The 19161-nt window shown below is 37.5% G+C and overlaps 1 protein-coding gene across 5 annotated transcripts in view; it reads right to left on the bottom strand.

The window, feature by feature from the left end:
* Window positions 1-19161, bottom strand: part of PIAS2 (protein inhibitor of activated STAT 2) — a 93186-nt gene that overhangs the window by 40235 nt on the left and 33790 nt on the right. For all 5 annotated transcript variants that reach the window (XR_011171723.1, XM_069104778.1, XM_069104793.1 and 2 more), the window contains exons 2-3: window positions 14900-15374; window positions 7666-7750 (exon numbers count right to left, since the gene is read on the bottom strand). Coding sequence is in view for 4 of the 5 variants with exons in the window: in XM_069104778.1 (XP_068960879.1) it covers window positions 7666-7750; window positions 14900-15374 (560 nt within the window). In the remaining variant the exon portion in view is untranslated. The remainder of the gene's footprint in view (window positions 1-7665; window positions 7751-14899; window positions 15375-19161) is intronic.

Below are 19161 nucleotides of genomic sequence, written 5' to 3'. Positions count from 1 at the left end.
TTTGTAACTTGATACCTCAGGCAGTGAAGTATAAGTCATACATAAAAGACCTCATGACATAATGCTTTGCATTGTTTTTCATTTTTGTGGTGTATTAGTTCTTGTTTCCCCAACAATAATGGGAATTCTAAGAGCAGGATAAGCCACATATTTCAATTTTATCTTGCAGTATGCTCCTGAGCACAGACTAGATGTGAAATAAAACACTTACTGAAAATGAACCAGAACAAAAAGCCAAACTTACAATAACTCCCTAAATGGTATACACAATCAAGGAAAAAATAGTAATTAAAGAGCAAGAGCTTATCCTTAATACTGATAAAACCTAGAGTTTTATAAAATATATTTTGTAAAAAAAATTTTTTTTATTTTCAGGCAACTTTATATTAGTTAATACTCAGAGGATTTTATTTCCATTTCCATTTCTATAAGTCCAGAAGCATTTATTAAGTGATTAATGCCTGCCAGGTACCATGCTAAGCCCTGGGAACACAAAACAAGGCAAAAAGTTCCAGTCCTCAAGGAGTTCACAGTGTAATGGGGAAAGGAGACAATATGCAAAGAACTGTGTAAAAACAAGCTATACACAAGATTTAACTGGAAATAATTTCAGAGGAAAGGCACTAACATTAAAGAAGGAGGAGCAAAGTTTCTTGCAAAAGGTGAGATTTTAGCTAAGACTTCAAAAAAGTCTCCCAAACTACTTTAATTTACAAAGTGAAGTCATTTGCTTCCTGCCACAATAGTCCTAAGAAGCTGATGATATCTCTTACTTAGACTAGGGAGTTCTTAACCTGGGGTTCATGAATTGCTTTAAAAAACAAGAAACAAATCATAATGATTTCGATATAATTGGTTTCCTCTGTTATCATGTAGAGTTTATGTTACCCATTTAAAAATAATATTCTGAGAAAGAGTCCATAGTTTCACCAGACTGCCAAAGGGATGCATGGGGGTAAAAAAAGGTAATGACTTCTCACTTAGAGATAAATATTCAAATATAACCAAAGAAAGAATTGAAAAGAATTGCATATGAATTGCTCTGCTTATTCTTGCAAGGCTGGGTTAGTCGTTAGAAGTATGCTTGCCTATACTGATTTAATAAACAAAGAGTTGCTTAACTTTAAAATACACTTTAAAAATTTACCAAAAATAAAATATAAGCTATGAAAAATCTCACTGTCCTTATTTAGCAAAAATTTTCCACTGAATAAGAAGAGATTATGTCCAATAAGGAATTCCCTACACCAGGGTCTCAAGGATGCAGTGTCAAAAATACACATAAAAGTCTTACATATTTTCAACTGTCACAAACTGAATTCTTAGAAGTTTCCCTAGGGAAGAAGATTACCTTTTAAGATCCAAATGATTATAAATGCCTAAATGAGAAGAGAGGAAAAGTGAATTAAACTGGAGAAGACAGACCCTTATCTTGGTCAGGTGGTTCTGTGAAGGGAAGACTTGAGAAGAGCTAAAGGCTGCCTGCTAGAAAAATAAAGGCATATGAGCATGTGAAGGGGAGAAGACGAGGGGATCTAGTGTAACTGGTCCTAAGTAACAAGACCTCTAGAGACCCTGTAATACAATCCATAAAGACACCAAGACTGCTCAGGCAAAGATCAAAGATACAAAAGCTTACTTTTTGGATAGCAGTGTTGTCTTTGGGAACATTAAACCAGACCAAAAGTCAGGCAGGGTTATATTGAAGGCACATCCCTAAAGCAAAAAACCTTACTGTTCCAAGACAAAGGGGAAGTCAAGGCTGTAGCCAGTCCTGTGACTTAAGGGTGAAAACTGGTAGATTAGCCAGAAGCACCCTAAACCCAAGGATCAGATGGTAGGGGAAGAAATTGAAGAGAAAAGGAGAACTGTGACATGAAAAACCTAAGGGACTGTTAGGTTCTTGACTTGAACAAAACTGGGTAAGATGGAGAGAAGCACACTTGTAATATTCTCTCAGTTATAGAGTCTATACTCCCAAATTCCCTCACATTAAAAGTAAAATTTAATTGTGAATCTGAAGCAACCATGTGCTTGATTAAAGAGGGGAAGGAAAAAGAAACCCTGCTAAACTTAGGGAGCAAGAGGGAAAAACCCAGGGCCCAAGAGAAATTTTTTGAAAAGGAAACATCACTCCTTTTGATGCTTGGATAGTGGTTTTCGAAATTATGTCCTGATTGTATCACTTTATAATAAATGTAGAGAGGCTTACATTTTAATTTTCTAAGGCTATGAATAAGAAATGTTGCATCTTAGCTTCATTTTCGGGGGGGGGGTATTTTGTTTTTTGGGTTTTTTTTTTTGCTTTTTGTAGGGCAATTAGGGTTAAGTGACTTGCCCAAGGTCACACAGCTAGTTTGTGTGTGTGTGAAGTGTCTGAGACTGGATCCAAACCCAGGTTCTCCCGACTCCAGGGCCGGTGCTCTACTCACTGCACCACCTAGCTGCCTGGGGCCTTATTTTGCACAGGCAAAATACCTAAAACTGTCAAGTTCACCTGCAAATTAAAGTATCCTATCCTTTTGCACCATTAAATTGGTATACCCAATGAATCCGTCAGAGAATTCCCACTAACCACACTCTAGGCAGAGTGAATACTGACTTCCCAAATCTTTACAATACTGCAAAAATATGGTAGCTATTACAAGTTTGTTTCTTTTCACAGTCACAGAATGTTAAGAGCAAGGAAGATTTTACAGATTATCTATTCTAATACTAATTTTACTGGCAAACAGTAGTTGGTACTGATGTTTGTCACAAGCAAGTCATGCTACATAACACCTGTGGAAGCCAACCCGACAAATCTGAGGAAGTTAAAGTTCAATTCAGGGGAACTGGTCAAAAACCGTGTCCTGTGGAGTAACCATTTTACTTCTAGTCTTTTATAATTTCCCTATGGTAAAAAGGCATAAGGTAAGACATCAAATGAGAACCTTCCTTTTTTGAGGCAAATAGTGATGTCAACCCTGGGTTCTCCAAGGGATTGACAAATAGATACACATGAAGTTGGAAGGTAATACAAATAAGCTCTTTTTAGCCATTAGGCTGAATCTCTTTCCCTGGCCAAAGCTTTAACCAAAACTGCTATCAGAGACAAACAAACTTGCAAAAATGCAAAAGAAAAAAAGAAAAGTTAAAGTACCCAAAGATTATAAAGCTTTGAATAATGAAGATTTGATTGGGTTGGTATAAATAAAATGGAAAATCACTTGGGGGAATGTGAAGTAAGGCTTTTTTTTTAAATTAAGCTTTTTGGGAGCCAACATGGCGATGTAGAAGTAGAATAACTGTGTGCTCCCCTCATAACCGCCTCAAACACCTATAAAAAATGACTCTAAACAAACTTTAGGGCTACAGAACCCACAAAGTGACAGAGAAACAAACCCCCTGCTGAAGGCAGCCCAGCAGGAGGACAGGGAGGGTCCACTGCAGCAAGCTGGGAGCAGAACTCAGCCCCGCAGGAGCCCTCGGTTATGGCCTCAGGGCGGCCCCGACCAGCAACCAGGGCTGGAGGGACTTCAGGAGAGTGGATCACCAGCGGCTGTGGCGGTTTCCAGAATTATCAACCCATAAATGCCAAAGATAAAGTGAGAGGTCAGTGTGAACTTTGGGAACAGGGGGCCCAGGACTGCAGGCCAGCCTCTGCCTCCAGAGGGAGAAGTGGCTGAGGTGCAGTAGCTGCCACCATGTGGCTATTTCAGGGCTCCTGCCCTGCAGACTGTAGGGGGACAAAATGACCATTCTGAGGCTAACTGCTCTTGCTTTAACCCGCTTGGATCTGGTTTGCTGTCTAGGGTGGACATCCTGAGGTGTGTAACCAGGTGCCAGAGCAGGTGGAGGCTTCAGAGAGGGCACCCAACTATTAGCTCTGGCAGCTGCAAAAACCCCAGCAATTTGGGAAAAAGCTCTCCTCTCTGGAAGCTGAGTTCTACTGTGGCAAAAAGCACAAAAGTCAAGTAACTGAGTGGCAACACGAGCAAGCAAAGGAAGCAAAGCAAGCACAGCAATCCAACTTTAGATTCCTATTTTGGGGACAAAAAGGATCAAAGCATGGAACAGGGAAGACAACGAAGTCAGAACTCCTGTACCAAAAGCTTCCAAGAAAAATATAAACTGGTTACAGGCCATAGAGGATCTTATGAAGGATTTTGAAAACCAGATAAGAGAAGTGGAAGAAAAACTGGGAAGAGAAATGAGAATGATGCAAGAAAATCATAAAAAGAAAAGTCAATTACCTGACTGAAGAAAATAACACCTTAAAAAATAGACTAATTCAAATGGCAAAAGAGGCTCAAAAAGCTAATGAGGAGAAGAATGCCTTAAAAAGTTGAATTTCCCAGATGGAAAAAGAATCTCAAAAGCTCACTAAAGAGACTCATTCCTTCAGAATTACATTAGAGCAAATACTATTAAACAGATCCAAACAAATGAAAAAATAGAAGGCAATGTGAAATATCTCATGAGAAAAACCACTGACCTGGAAAATAGATCCAGGAGAGATCATTTAAAAATTATCGGACTACCTGAAAGCCATGATCAAAAAGAAAACCTAGAAACCATCCTTCAAGAAATTCTCAAGGAAAATTGCCCTGATGTTTTAGAACTAGAGGGCAAAATGGAGGTTGAAAGAATCCACCCATCACCTCTTGAAAAAAGATCCCAAAAAGAAAACTCCTAGGAATATTATAGCCTGGTTCCGAAATTCCCAGAACAAGAAAAAATATTACAAGTAGCCAAGAAGAAATAATTTAATATTGTGGAAACACAATCAGGATAACCCAGGATCTGCCAGCTTCTACACTGAGGGATCGAAGGGCTTGGAATGTGATATTCCGGAGGGCACAGGAGCTGGGATTAAATCCAAGAACCACCTACCCAGCAAAACTGAGTATGTTTCAGGGGAAAATATGGTCATTCAATGAAATAGAGGGCTTTCAAGCATTCTTGATAAAAAAAAAATAAGAGTTGAACAGAAAATTTGACATTCTGATACAAGAAGCAAGAGAAGCATGAGAAGGGAAACAAGGAAAAGGAACCATAAGGAACTTACCAAAGGTGAACTACTTACATTCCTACGTGGAAAAACGATGATTGTAACTTATGGAACTTTTCTCAGTATGAGAATAAAGGGAATAAAAATGTATATATATATATATATATATATATATATATATGTGTGTGTGTGTGTGTGTGTGTGTATGCATACGTATATATGAGAGAGGAATATAATGAGCAGAGATGGGGAGAGATAGAATGAAACAAATTATCGCATATAAAAGAGGCAAGGGAAAACTGTTACAATGGAGGGGAAGAACAGGAAGGCAAAAGGGAATGGGGTCAACTTTACTCTCATTGAATTTGGCTCAGGGAGGGAATGACATATACACTAAATAGGCTATCTTACCCTACAGGAGAGTAGGGGGAGAGGTAATGAGAGGGGGGATGATGGAGGGGAGGCAGGTTGGGGGGAGGGAAGTTAGAAGCACCCAGTTTTGAACAGGGACAGGGTCAAAGTAGAGAATAGAAGAAGTGGCGGGCAGGATAGGATGGAGGAAAATATAGTCAGTCTTTCACAATATATCCACTATGGAAATGTTTTGCACAGCTACATAAGTACAACCTATATTGAATTGCCTATCTTCCCAGTAAGGGTGGGTGACGAGGGAGGAAGAGAAAGAATCTGGAACTCAAAGTTCTAAAATCAAATGTTTAAAAAAATAATTTTTTTTTTTACATGCAACTGGGAAATAAGATATACAGGCACTAGGGTATAGAAAATCGTCTTGCCCTACTGGAAAGTTGAAGGGGCATGGAGGAGGATATAGGAGAGAGCAGATTGGGGGAGGGGGTATACAGTGAGATCACTGTTTTGGGGTGGTGGGTAGGGGAAAGATGGGGAGAAACTTTGTAACTCAAAATATTGTGGAAATGAATGATGTAAACTAAAAATAAACATAAAATTTAATTTAAAAAAAAGAAAAGAAAAAACACAATAAAAATAAAGAAAATTTTTAAAAATTGTACACCCCCCCCCCAAATTAAGCTTTTTTGGTCATTTATCTTGAAAAAATAAGACAGGTCCTTTATCACCTAAATTAATTTAACAGTCTGTATATAATTTCCTTGCCTCTGGCTTCTCCTTCCTTTCATTTGTCATTACAGCCAGATTACTTCTATACACCAGAAATTTTACTGTTGTAGGAGGTCCCTTTGCTAGCAATCTTCAAAAGTAGCTGCAGCCAAAATATTTTTTTTACTTGTGAACAATCTTCTAGGGATGAGCCTCACCAAATTAAGCAAGTCTTCAGATAACAAACACCCAGTCCATTGCTGTGCAGTAAAGCCTGCGTAGCTTGAACTGAGCTGGCATGGCACTGACACCATACCAAGATGAATCAATGGAATAGGACTTTAGGCGAGAAATAACTTCAATAATTATTCCAAAACACCACATTGTGTATCTATAACTATACTGCTGAGAAACTTTAAATGACACAGAATAAAATCCAAACTTCAAATTAACAAGCCTTTATCAAGCATAAGAGTTTGGCATTGAATCAGCAACTGAAAACAGCCGATGACTGCCATCAAGGATGTTTCATCCTGTTAGGTCAGGCCTTCAAAGTTCTTCACACTATGGTCTAAATCGCTCCCACTGTTTCCCTTCACACAAACTGCCCATTAATCCTTGACACAAACACGCTTAAAACTTATACTCAGTTTCACCTTCTAACGATGCTTAGCAGTCTTATTTCTACTTAGTTAATTAGTATTTTTCTTTAAATTCCAAGTAAAATAAACCTCTGTAAAAGCTTCCCAATCCATCACAAATCACAGTGATCTCTAACTCCACTGTAAATCCAAACCACAGTCCTTATTTGGCATATGCCATATGAAAGTTGATATTCTTGGTTAACTTTTTATGTAAAAATATATATGAGGTCTCCTTGCATTACATTTTTATTTATTTTGTTAAACATTTAACACCTACTACAGAGTTTTCCAATGGGGAGAAGGGTAGAGGAGACACATAGAAAGAAGGGGGATATTTACATATGAACTACCTGATTGATACCAGGATTATTAACTATAATGGAAAACTCAAAAAATGCTATATCACTTAATGTCCCTAGGCCTAAGTGCCCTCATCTGTAAAATGAATAGGTTGTATTAAATGACCTCTGAAGTCCCTTCCAGTTCTAGATCAATGATCCTATATGATGTAAAATTTTTTAACACACAATGTATTATTTTCCTTATTCCATGAAATCGAAAAGTTTTCCAATACTGAAAATTGATTTTAATGTCTTTTAGCTAAGAAAGAGCCAAATTCTATCATAACACTACCAGGTGCGATCCATCAAAAACAAACTAGCCATTGGTAGTGTTTCACTAGCTTTTATTGAACACCCCATCTTCAGCAGAGATAGAAAATTAAATTCTTTGTGGAATTAGGAGATCATTTACAAATGATGTAAATGCTGAAAATATCTGAAGTAGAGGGAAAAAATGCTTTGATGTACATACTCTACCAACACCTCTAAATATATTTACATACATATATAAGCTAGTCATATGGCTAAGAATAAGGAAATTTCAGTATGCCATCTCTAAAGAGAAAAGAGCCCCACACCCACTGAAACATATTTCAAACCCTCCTCTTACCTGGAAATGCATATTTCTCTTACTTGTTGAGGTGTCAAAGCAAAAATAAAAAACTTCTCTTGAAATCTCTGAATACTGCTCTGAACTGGAGAGAAAAAAATACAATGAAAGACGACCTTTCAATAAGTTTCTCAGAATATAAAAGCCAATAATAGCCAGACAGTGTAGCACCTACAAAATTCTTAGATTAGTTATTACTGAAACACACTAATAAAGAAGTGGCCAGAATGAATGCAACTCATGGTGGGAAAATAAAGGTGGAAGTTTTTGAAAAGGTGTTAGCAGGAAATTTAGTATTCAATTATGCCTCATCCTAAAAGCACAGAAGAAAGTACACTTACAATATTCATAATATAGACTCCTTCAAGGTAGTAATTGTTCATCTCTAACCACACTGTCATCTAATGAAAATAGCCATGTTATCATATAACAAAAATGGCAGGAAAAAAATGTTCTCATATGTAAGAATTCTATTCATTAGATTTCTCTGGTGCCTTATATTCAGTTGTATTTTGTGAGAAAAAAAAAATAGAAAGATAAACTCCCCTGAATCCCACTATTGTAGTTATTAAAATGTACAACAAACCAGCAGCAAGATCTTGAACTATTATTTCAATGTTAAAAGTGAAAGATTGGGGGCAGCTAGGTGGCACAGTGAATAGAACACCGGGCCCTGGAGTCAGGAGGACCTGAGTTCAAGACCAGTTTCAGACACTTGACATACTTACTAGCTGTGTGACCTTGGGCAATTCATTTAACCCCAATTGCTCTGCCTCCCCCCCCCCAAAAGAAACAATAGCATTTAAGAAAATCCAAGAGGCATGAGGAAAAAGGTAAATCCCATTCCAAATAACTATATAATGCACAAAATATCTTGGGGATCCATCTTCCAAAGTACACAAAGTATTTGCAGATTCAATTACAAAGTACTCCTTAAAGAAAACACTCAATTAGCCGGAGGAATATTTAGTGTTCATGACTATACCATGCTGATTAATAAAAAATAACAATATTTTTTTGGAGGGCAATTGGGGTTAAGTGACTTGCCCAAAGTTACACGGCTAGTAAGTGTGTCAAGTGTCTGAGACCGGATTTGAACTCAGGTCCTCCCGACTCCAGGGCCGATGCTCTATTCACTGCGCCACCTAGCCGTCCCAAAAATAATAATATTTTTTAAAAAGTTTAAGATTGATAGAAGATGCTATATTTTTTGATAAAGCTATAGACATTATTTGAAGACTTGGAATCTGTTTAAGATTCCTAGAACTGTTTCCAAAGAATCATTTTATTGCAGCTAAAAAAGGGAGAATTTCTAGAGGCCCAAAGACTGCAAAAAACAAAATGCTGCTCTGCAGCTAGATGGCACAGCTCTGGGCCTAGGGTCAGGAAGACCTGACTTCAAATCTGGCCTCTGACATTTAATAGCTGTGTGACCCTTGGGAAAGTCACTTAAGCTCCATGTCTTGGTTTCCTCAAATGTAAAATGGGTAGAATTAAAGCACCGACCTCCCAAGGATGTTGTGAAGATCAAATAAGATAATGTTTATAAAGTGCTTAGCACAGCGTCTGGCACACAGCAACACTCAAACACTTTTATTCCCTTCTCTCTCCTCCCCTGCCCCCATTCCCACTCTCTCTAGTCCTACAATAGAGTCAAGAAAAGGAAAATTACATAGCAGAGTTGCACATGATGACTACTTCTGTACCCAATACACATGAGAGCAGGGAAATAGACATCAGGAATAGCACTGCAATCACTTCATCCTCCCACATACATCACTCCCCCCAGAAGACCCAGGTTCAGATACCACTGAAAACCAGCTGCATCCCCCTGAACAAACCACTCCACTGCCCTGTGCCTCAGTTTCTTCATTTGTAAGATGAAGGGGTTGGACGCAGTGGTCTTTAAGGTTTATTACAGTCTCTATGTTTCTCCATAGTGGAAAACTGCCATAAAACAGGTCCTATTTTCCCAAAGGTAAATAAGTGGGAGTTACATTATTGAAAACACGTGTTCAGCATCATTTAAGCAAAGATATAATCAATGTTTTTTTTTAATCCCAAGAATACTACCATAAACTCCTAGAGCATTTAGAAGTAATAAAGATGACACTCATAATGAGTTCTATAGAACACATATTAATAATAGAGGGAACTGATTTCTGGATCTAAATACCAATACTGACAAGAGTGCCTTTGAGGAGACAGAACACAGGTCAAAAAAGAACTGTAAAGGAAAATAACTCGAGTTAAATCATCAGGTGTTCATTACCCTGCTCCTTAAAAAAAAAAAAAAAAAAAATTTAAAACCCCCCCCCCCCTCCAAAAAAAAAAAAAAGTGACTTCTCAGTTATTCCTTCTATTCCGGTCAATTATGGGCTGCCTCAGTTTCCTCATTTGTGTCTGGAAGATCTGCGTTCAAGTTCTACCTCGACACATATAACACATACTGGTGAAGATGCCAATCTGCTTTGGTAGAGGGAATTTCCTCACCCAGAAGCTCTCCTAATGAAACTTCTGGTACAGATCTACCCCCATATACAAAACATTAAATAATGCACATCAATTATATGGTAAACTTGACCTAAAACAAATGCTATCCATAAATAAATATTTAACAAATAATTCACAATATTTGCCTTCTTAAAATTAGGAAGGAATTTTTAGGAATGATAATCATGGTTAAATTTTCTTTCTAAAGAAACCCTCAAGGGGCAGCTAGGTGGTTTAGTGAATAGAACACCAGCCCTGGAGAAAGAAGGATCTAAGTTCTAATCCGACCTCAGACATTTAACACTTACTAGCCCTATGACCTTGGGCAAGTCACTTAACCCCAATTGCCCTGCCTTACCCCCTGCAAAAAAAAAAAAAAAAAGAAACCCTCAGTTGATGCAAAGTGAAATGTAGTGGGTATAAGGTAACAGCAATATTGTAGGAGGATCAGCTGTGAATGACTTAGCTATTCTGAGCAATACAATGATCCAAGACAACTCTGAAGGTCTTGGGACAAAAAATGTTACCCATCCATCCCCAGAGAAAGAACTGATGGTGTCTGAATACAGACTGAAGCAACTTTCAGTTTTGTTTTTTTTACTTTATTCTTTTTTTGAGTTTCTTTAATCTATGCTTTCTTTTACAAAATGACTACTGTGGATATGTTTTACATGACTACACATATATAAATTATATGGAATTGCCTGCCTTCTCAATGGGGGGGGGAGGGAGGAAAGGAGAGAATTTGGAACTCAAATTAAAAACAAATGTTAAAAATTGCTGTTTACATGTAACTGGGGAAAAATTTAATACTAAATAAATACAATTTTTTTTTTTGCCTTTTGGAGGGCAATTGGGGTTAAGTAACCTGCCCAAGGTTACACAGCTAGTTTTTTTGTGTGGGTGTTAAGTGTCTGAGCCCGGAACCAAACTGGGGTCCTCCGACTCTGGGGGCAGGAGCTCTTACTCACTGTGCCACCTAGCTGCTCTCCCTTTTTTTTTTTAATACAACTTTTTTTTTTAAAAGAAACCCTCAAAAGTTTGGACAGATGTCCTTTTTTCTTCTCAATATATTTCCTCGTAGCTGTAGAAATTTTGGTGAATTACTCTAATAATATCAGTTCTGGAGAGAGCTTAATAAGGCAACTTCTTCCTCTCATTAGAGTGGTAGGGAGACTGATTCCGAATTTGGTACAGAAGATCTTGGTCAGTCGGCTTTGCCAAATATTTCTCCTTGTTACAAGGAAGGGTTCAATGCAGGGGGTGGAGGAAGGGAAAACGATCATGGTGTAATACAAAAGGCAACAATAAAACCTAAAATCTAAAATAAAAAAATGTATCATTTCCTTATAGCAAACAGATTCAACTTTACCCTATTAATCTTGGAGCTGTGTCAAAGCAGTACAATAGATTCATAGGACCAGAGATTCAGAAGTGGAAGAGGTCTCACTCAATCCAATTCCTTAATTTTGCATATAAGGAAACTGAAGCCAGCAAGGTGAAGTACCTTGCACAGACTCAGAGAGCCAGTATCTGAGTCTGAATTCAAACCTACATCTTCCTGTCTACAAATCTTTTACTCTATTACACCATAAAAATATTTTTCTTCAGTGTTAAAAACTAAAAACATATTTTCTTCAATAGTTAACTCAATGTTTTCCTCTTTTTTACTAACGACCTGCACATTATTCAAAATCATGGGGTGGATTTAATAGCCCAATAATGGATACTGTTCTGTTAAATCATGCCTTTTTGTCAGCCTCACTAAAACTCTCTCCTTGACACTTTGTTATCTGCTATCAGAATAAGCCACACAGAATAGCACAGAAATTAATTTACTTACTAGCAGAGAATCTTCGAAATATAGTTCACACATTTATTAAGCTAGGCATTAGTCAGCATCTTTCCTGTAGTACAGAAGAACAATGAACTAAAGACTCAGTACACGTATACTATTCTACCATTTACTAATGGTATGACCTAGGATAATTCACTTAACCTCTAAGAATCAGTCAATTATGGAATAATAAATGAACATCCTGACAGGCTGACAGGAGCTACTGCTACTATACTACAATTCATCCTACAAACACAAGTCTGATGACATCACTCTCCTATTAAAATCTTTTATGGCTTCTAAAATACAAGTCCAAACTCTTCAGCCTTCCTCAAGGCCCAAAAGAAGGGCTTAATCCTACCTTTTTCGCTTCATCTTATATTACTGTCCCTTGCCTACACTACAATCTAACCCATACTGTATTCCTCCTCACCACCTCCTAAAAACATCCTGTAATTGCCAGCCCCCAAGGATCATTTCCTACTTTTAGAATGCAATTTTCACCCACTGCCCATACTCCAATCTCTGTCTACTGTCATACTATCTATATAAAATCACCATAAAGCATCCTCCACAAAATGTGTTTATGACAGTACCTTGCCCCCAACAATGTCATTTGAGTCACGTACTTATTATTTTTCCTATGTACCTGAACCATATTCTAATTTGTTTGTTGTATACTAGATTATAAAATGTCTACTCTCTTTTCCAAACCCTACCACAACTCTAGGAGTAGAAACTTAATAATACTTGATGGATGACTGAAAAATGCAATAATTATATAAAGGCACTTTAAAAACCTTAAAGTTACATAAGAACATAAGCAATCATGGTTGTCTTGTAGTTCAAACACTGGTGGAAACTTCCAGTAAAAATCAATGAGAACTGTGATACAGGTCTAAAAAAAATCTTCCCCGAGGTACTGAGAATGCTAAAACCATGCCCCCCCCTTAAAAGAACTCTCAATCCCTTGTGGTTCTGGTATTAAGAGAGATAAGAGTCAATGTTAATACAAGATTTTGAACATGGGCTACCAGTTTGAAGGATGGTATCATTTATAAAAACAATAATAAAGTGAAGTAGGTTTGGGGTAGAGTTCATGCTATAGTAGAACTTTTTAAAATGTATTGAAAGGAACAGAATTGACTATTATTAAACTTTAAGAGCAAATAAGAAATCCAAGTATTAGAGGACAGTTCTTTTCTTTGGAGAACTGTGGCACTATGGATGTGGAATAAATGCATTTATTGGCATGCTGGTTTGCTTTTACCAGACTGTTATTTTTATAGAGATGACTGCTTAAGATATGGGAGAGAATGAAAAGTTAGAAGAACTATAATACTTAAGTTTATATACCTAATTTCTACTTCAATGGTTTTCAAATTTTTTGTAGCAGTCAGAATTTAAACAAATCTTTCAACAGAATTCTAACAGTAAAATCTTTTAAAATTAATTTAAGTGTCAATTACAAATTGTACCAAAAAATACAAATTTCTTAAAAATATTACTTTCCAATAAACTTTTATTCTGAATCTAACAATTTACAAATAAGAATGTATTTTCTTTTTCTAATAAACAGTAAACAGGGAAGAGTGGTAGCCTTATGCCACTTTTGCACTTAAATCACAATAATGCCGCTTTTGTTTCTGTTTATCTTGAAAATACATCCACACAAAGATACGATAGATGGAAATGACATTCAATTTTTGAAAAATAAGGAAACTCAAGCAAATCAAAAGTGAATAAAAAGATTTGCAATCCTGCCTTTTAAAAATAAGTCAAGAGATATTTCTGCTGACTACTAAAAGTTCAATGTTCCTCTATGATCAGGGCAATCTAATTGCTTGGGAATAATACCATCTTCATTTCTTAGGGTTATATTCATCTCTTTTCCCTTCAACATACCCAAGTCCTCATCCTTTAAGGTCCTGCTCAAACCCTACATCTGCTATAAAGTCTTCTCCAACAAATATCACCTACTTTCATGGAACTTTACTGTTTATATATACTCTTTGGTCAACTCATAAACATCCATGCTAACGTCACCAAAAGTGACATATTTTAGTCTATTTAGGCTATTTTAGTAATCCTGTAAGGCAAAATCATGAGGGCCTACTCTAAAATCCTATGATCTTAAGTGATATCATTTCATTACATAACATGTTTACCTCTTTAAGAAAAAAAGAAAGAAAATACTATTATAGCAGTGAGCATGAAGAAGCTTAAAATCTTCTGCTCCCTTTACCCTCACTATTCTTTCATAATCACTCTGCTCTGGAAAATGAAGGGCATTCCAAGAACACATCCATCTTTTCCCTGGCCCTTTTGTCTTGCTTCTCAGGACACTCCAGGTCTGGAGCACCCCAACACTACCCTACCTCCTAATATACCTTCCACTCTTCTTGAATCATCCTTTCAGTGATCACTGTAACGGAGGGACACCAAAACTACAGCCAACGTCAATAGCACCAAAAAACTTAAAACAAACGGCAATGCTCTTCAGAAACAAAAACCATCTTATCTGTCAAACACCTAGCAAGTATGTTCAAAAACAGTATTACTTAGAAAAAACTGACCATAACTTTAAAATCACATTCTAGACAATAGTCTCCAAACTAACCTACGGTTATTGAATATGATTTTTAAATGAATGGATTTCTGGGTCATGGTGGGGGGGAAAATAGCAAAACACCATACAAATAAAACTCAGGTTAGAATGTGATGTGGAAGCATAATAAAATGAACAGTCAAATTAGGGAAAAAAAAATCTACAAGGAACCTACATTAATCATTTGATGTAACAGCAACTAATGACTCAATTGTACAGGAACACCAACCCATTTAATAAACAGCTGACAGTTTATTCTATTTAATTTCTGACCAAAAGAAATAAATAACACTTACCTAAACTTGTAGGTTTGATAAGAACATCAAGAACATCATAGAAGGGAAGGCTTTTCAGTTGAACATCAGGGTGGACTGGAGGAATTGGGGGAGATGGCTGCTGCATCTCAAACGAAGGCTTAGTATCTTGGAGGCGCACTGAACCCACAGGAGAGGAAGGAGACTGAGGTGTGACCGAAGTAGAAGGCAATGAGTGGATTCCAGCAACAGTCAAGTCGGGTTCCACAGATGATGAGCTACTGTCCAAGCTGAAAACTGACGGTTTTATTGTGGACAAATCAGAAAGACCTTCAATTGTCCGTGGGTAACGCCGTCTATAAAGTTCTCTGATTTTAATCTGAACTGCTGGGCTACAGCCACTCTTCAATAAATGCAAAGCCCTCATCAGGAGGTCATGCTTGCGTCCACTTTTATTACGTCCAGCAAAGCCTAACAATACTTGTAGCTCAGAAACCCGAAAACTAGAAACCATATTCTGAAAAAGAAAAAGAAAAAAATACATAAGCCAACTTATGTTGGCTTCTCATGAAAACAAAAATGCTACATACAAAATACAATGTAGCTTGGTTTATCTTCTAGAACATTATTAACCAGCATTTTCACACACCCACTATATGCCAATCACTACTTTTATAGTGATTCTAAAAAATTACAAGATCCTGAAGTACCTCTGAAATCAGAGCTAGATTAAATCGTATTCATAAATTTCAGCATGAAATAATTCTGATGAATAAATTATTTGAAAACTGACAACCCATAATACATGATAATCATTAAAAAAAAGTATTTATTAAGTTATATTATAGTATGAATATGCCAGGGAGCAGGGACACAAAATCAAAACCAAAACAGTCCATGCCTTCAGCAGGCTTATATTCTATTGGAGGAAACAACCTGTACATAGCTAAGTAAATGCAAGATATATTCAAAGGTTGAGCTGAACCTTGAAGAAAGGTAGGTATTCTATGAGACAGAAGTGAGGAAGGAATGTAGGCAAGAGATGGGAGGTAGTTGATATAAAGAAAGAGGAGACATGAAACTGAATGCCATGTATGGAGAAGGGTAAGTAATAACACTATGAACCAGAGTATCTAATTAAACAAACAAAAAAACTTTAAACCATTATCATTATATTAGATACTAAGTTCGCTATCTCATATTTACTTAGTTGCTACAAAATCTGTTTCCAATTTAAATATTTATTTCCAAAATTTTCTTCTTAATCATTCACTAATTCTCTGCCAATGTATTAACATGCAGTGGAGGTAGATTTCAGCAAGTTATGCCAAGAGCAAGTTCTGGCAGAGGCCATGTATCAAACTGGAAAATCTTCAAGGATATGGGTCCAGTGGCAAATGTGGGCCCAGTGATAACTTATATGTTTAACTCCAAAGACCAATGTAACAAGTTTGAAGAAATTCCTCATTAGTAAAGGATAGCCACCAAGTGAATTATTTAGGCTTTCTATAGCCAAGAGTAAAGTGGAAGGAAATACAGACAGATGAAATCACAGATTTTAAGTACTAAATGAAGTACTTTTCCCATTCATAGCTGTATTTGTTGTGGTACCAAAGAACTGGAAACAAGGTGGGTGTCCATCAACTGGGGAATGGTTAAAACAAATTATGATAAATTAAATTAAAGGAGTATTACCAGAAAAAACATATGAAGAATTCAGAAAAATGTGAGAAGTCTTATATAACTTGATACAGAATCAAACTAGAACCAGGAAAACAACATACATAATGGCTATGTGTTAAAGTACACAAAGAGAAGACCAAAAAAACCTCCGTTCTGCTTAAATACATTGACCAATCTTAGAAATGCACCATCTGGGGGGGGGGGGGGGGGGGCAGAGTCAAGATGGCGGACTAGAAATGCACCATCTTCCTTTCCCTGGAGAGATGGAAGGCCTCTGAATGTGGAATGCTACAGAAGCTGTCAATTGGTTTTGCTTACATTTTTGCCCCCAGTGGGGAAAGGTATGCCTGGTAATGACCAACACAAAAACAAAAGGCATTAATAAATAGTTTTTAAAAGAGCAGAGGAGGGAATAAAAGCAGGAATTGTCTGAGCTCCAGCTCCAACCACCTCCAATACTTGTAAAAATATGACTCTAAATAAATTTTAGAGCTACAGAACACACAAAGTGAAAGAGGGAATCAAATCTCCCTCTGAAGGCAGGATAGCAGGCCGACGGAAAGTGTCGATTATACAAGGCTGGGAGGGGGAGCCCAGTCCCACATGAGCTGTATGGGCCCAGAGCTGGGGCTCCAACTAGCGGCACAGACCACCTGAGCAGACTTCAGGACAGTGGCAGGCCTATCATTGGCAGCTGTGGCATATTCCACACTTCTCAACACATAAACACCAAAGACAAAGTAAAAGGTCAGTGGGGAACTGTGTTGGAACTGGATGAGAGAAGAAAGAGCAGGCCCCTGCCCCCAGGGCAAGAGGTGACAGAAGGCACGGCAGCTGCAGCTGCTCCTGGCCTGCAGATCATAGGGGGACCAAGAGACCATTCAGAAGGTAATCACTCCTGCTGTGGCCTGCTTGGATCTGGGTCACAGTCTTGGGTAGTGGTCCTGAGGTGAGGAACGCCAGTGTGCCAGAGCTTGTGGTGGCTGTAAAGAGGGCACCCTTCTCACAGCTCTGGCAACAGCAAAAACCCCAGAAATTTGGGACACAGCTCTCTTCACTTTGGAAGCAGAGTTCTACTGTGGCAAAGTGCTCAGAAGTCTAGAAATTGACTGGCAAGATGAGCAAACAGAGGGCGGCTAGGTGGCACAGTGAATAGAGCACTGGTCCTGGAGTCAGGAGGACCTGAGTTCAAATCCAGCTTCAAATATTTGACACACTTACTAGCCATGTGACCTCGGGCGAGTTACTTAACCCCAATTTCCCTGCCTTTCCCCTCCAAAAAGCAAAATAACAAAGAAAAGATGAGCAAACAGGAAGTACAAGCAGACTATAGAATCCTTTTTTGGGGACAAAGAGGATCAAAACATAGAACCAGAAAATGACAACAAAGTCAAAAGTCCTGTATCAAAAGCTTCCAAGAAAAATAAGAACTTGGTTGCAGGCCATGGAAAAGCTCAAAAAGAAATCTGAAAATCAAGTAAGAAAAGTAGAGGAAAAATTGGGAAAAGAAATGAGAATGATGCAACAGCCTGAAAATAACAACTTAAAAAATAGACTAACTCAAATGGCAAAAGAGGTCCAAGAAGGCAATGAGAAGAATGCCTTAAAAAGTCAAAATGCCCAGATGGAAAAGGAATTTCAAATTCAAGATACTATAAAACGGATCCAAACAAATGAAAAAATAAAAGGCAATGATGTGAAATACCTCACTGGAAAAACCACAGAACTGGAATAGATCCAGGAGAGATAATTTTCAAGCAAAATTGGCCTGATATTCTAGAACCAGAGGGCAAAATAGAAATGGAAAGAATTCACCAATCACTTCTTGAAAAATATCCCAAGGGGGCAGCTAGGTGGCACAGTGAATACAGCACCGGATTCAGAAGGACCTGAGTTCAAATCCGGCCTCAGACATTTAACACAAAAAACTAGCCATGTGACCTTGGGCAAGTCACTTAACCCCAATTGCCCTCCAAAAAAAAAATCCCCAAAAGAAAACTCCTAGGAATATCATAGCCAAATTCCAGAGTTCCCAGGTGAAGGAGAAAATATTACAAGCAGTCACAAAGAAACAATTTAAATATTGCAGAAACACAATCAAGATCTAGAAGCTTCTACATTAAGGGATCAAAGGGCTTAGAATGATATTCCAGAGGTCAAAGGAACTAGGATTAAAACCAAGAATCACCTACCCAGAAAAACTAAGCATAATGCTTCAGGGGAAAATATAATCATTCAATGAAATAGAGGACTTTCAAGTGTTCTTGATGAAAAAACCAGAGCTGAACAGAAAATATGACTTCCAAATAAGAGGAGCATGAGAAGGTAAACAGGAAAAAGAAATGATAAGGAACTTATTAAAGTTGAACTATTTACATTTCTACGTGGAAAAATGATAATTGTAACTCATGAGACTTTTCTCAGTATGAGGATAAAGTGAATATATATGTATACATAGGAGGGTATATGTGTATATAAATACATATGTATATGTGTACATGTATACATAGACAGAGGGCACAGGATGGGTTGAATATGAAGGGATATCTAAAAAATAAAATTAAGAGGTGAGAAAGGAATATATTGGGAGGAGAAAGGGAGAGATAGAATAGGGTAAATTA

Source organism: Petaurus breviceps, unplaced genomic scaffold, assembly GCF_028583685.1.
Source record: "Petaurus breviceps papuanus isolate PSGF00001 unplaced genomic scaffold, PetGlider_PUasm1.0 131, whole genome shotgun sequence".
Lineage (NCBI taxonomy): Eukaryota > Metazoa > Chordata > Mammalia > Diprotodontia > Petauridae > Petaurus > Petaurus breviceps.
The sequence above is the reverse complement of the archived record's forward strand: the minus strand, read 5'-3'. Positions and strand labels throughout refer to the sequence as shown.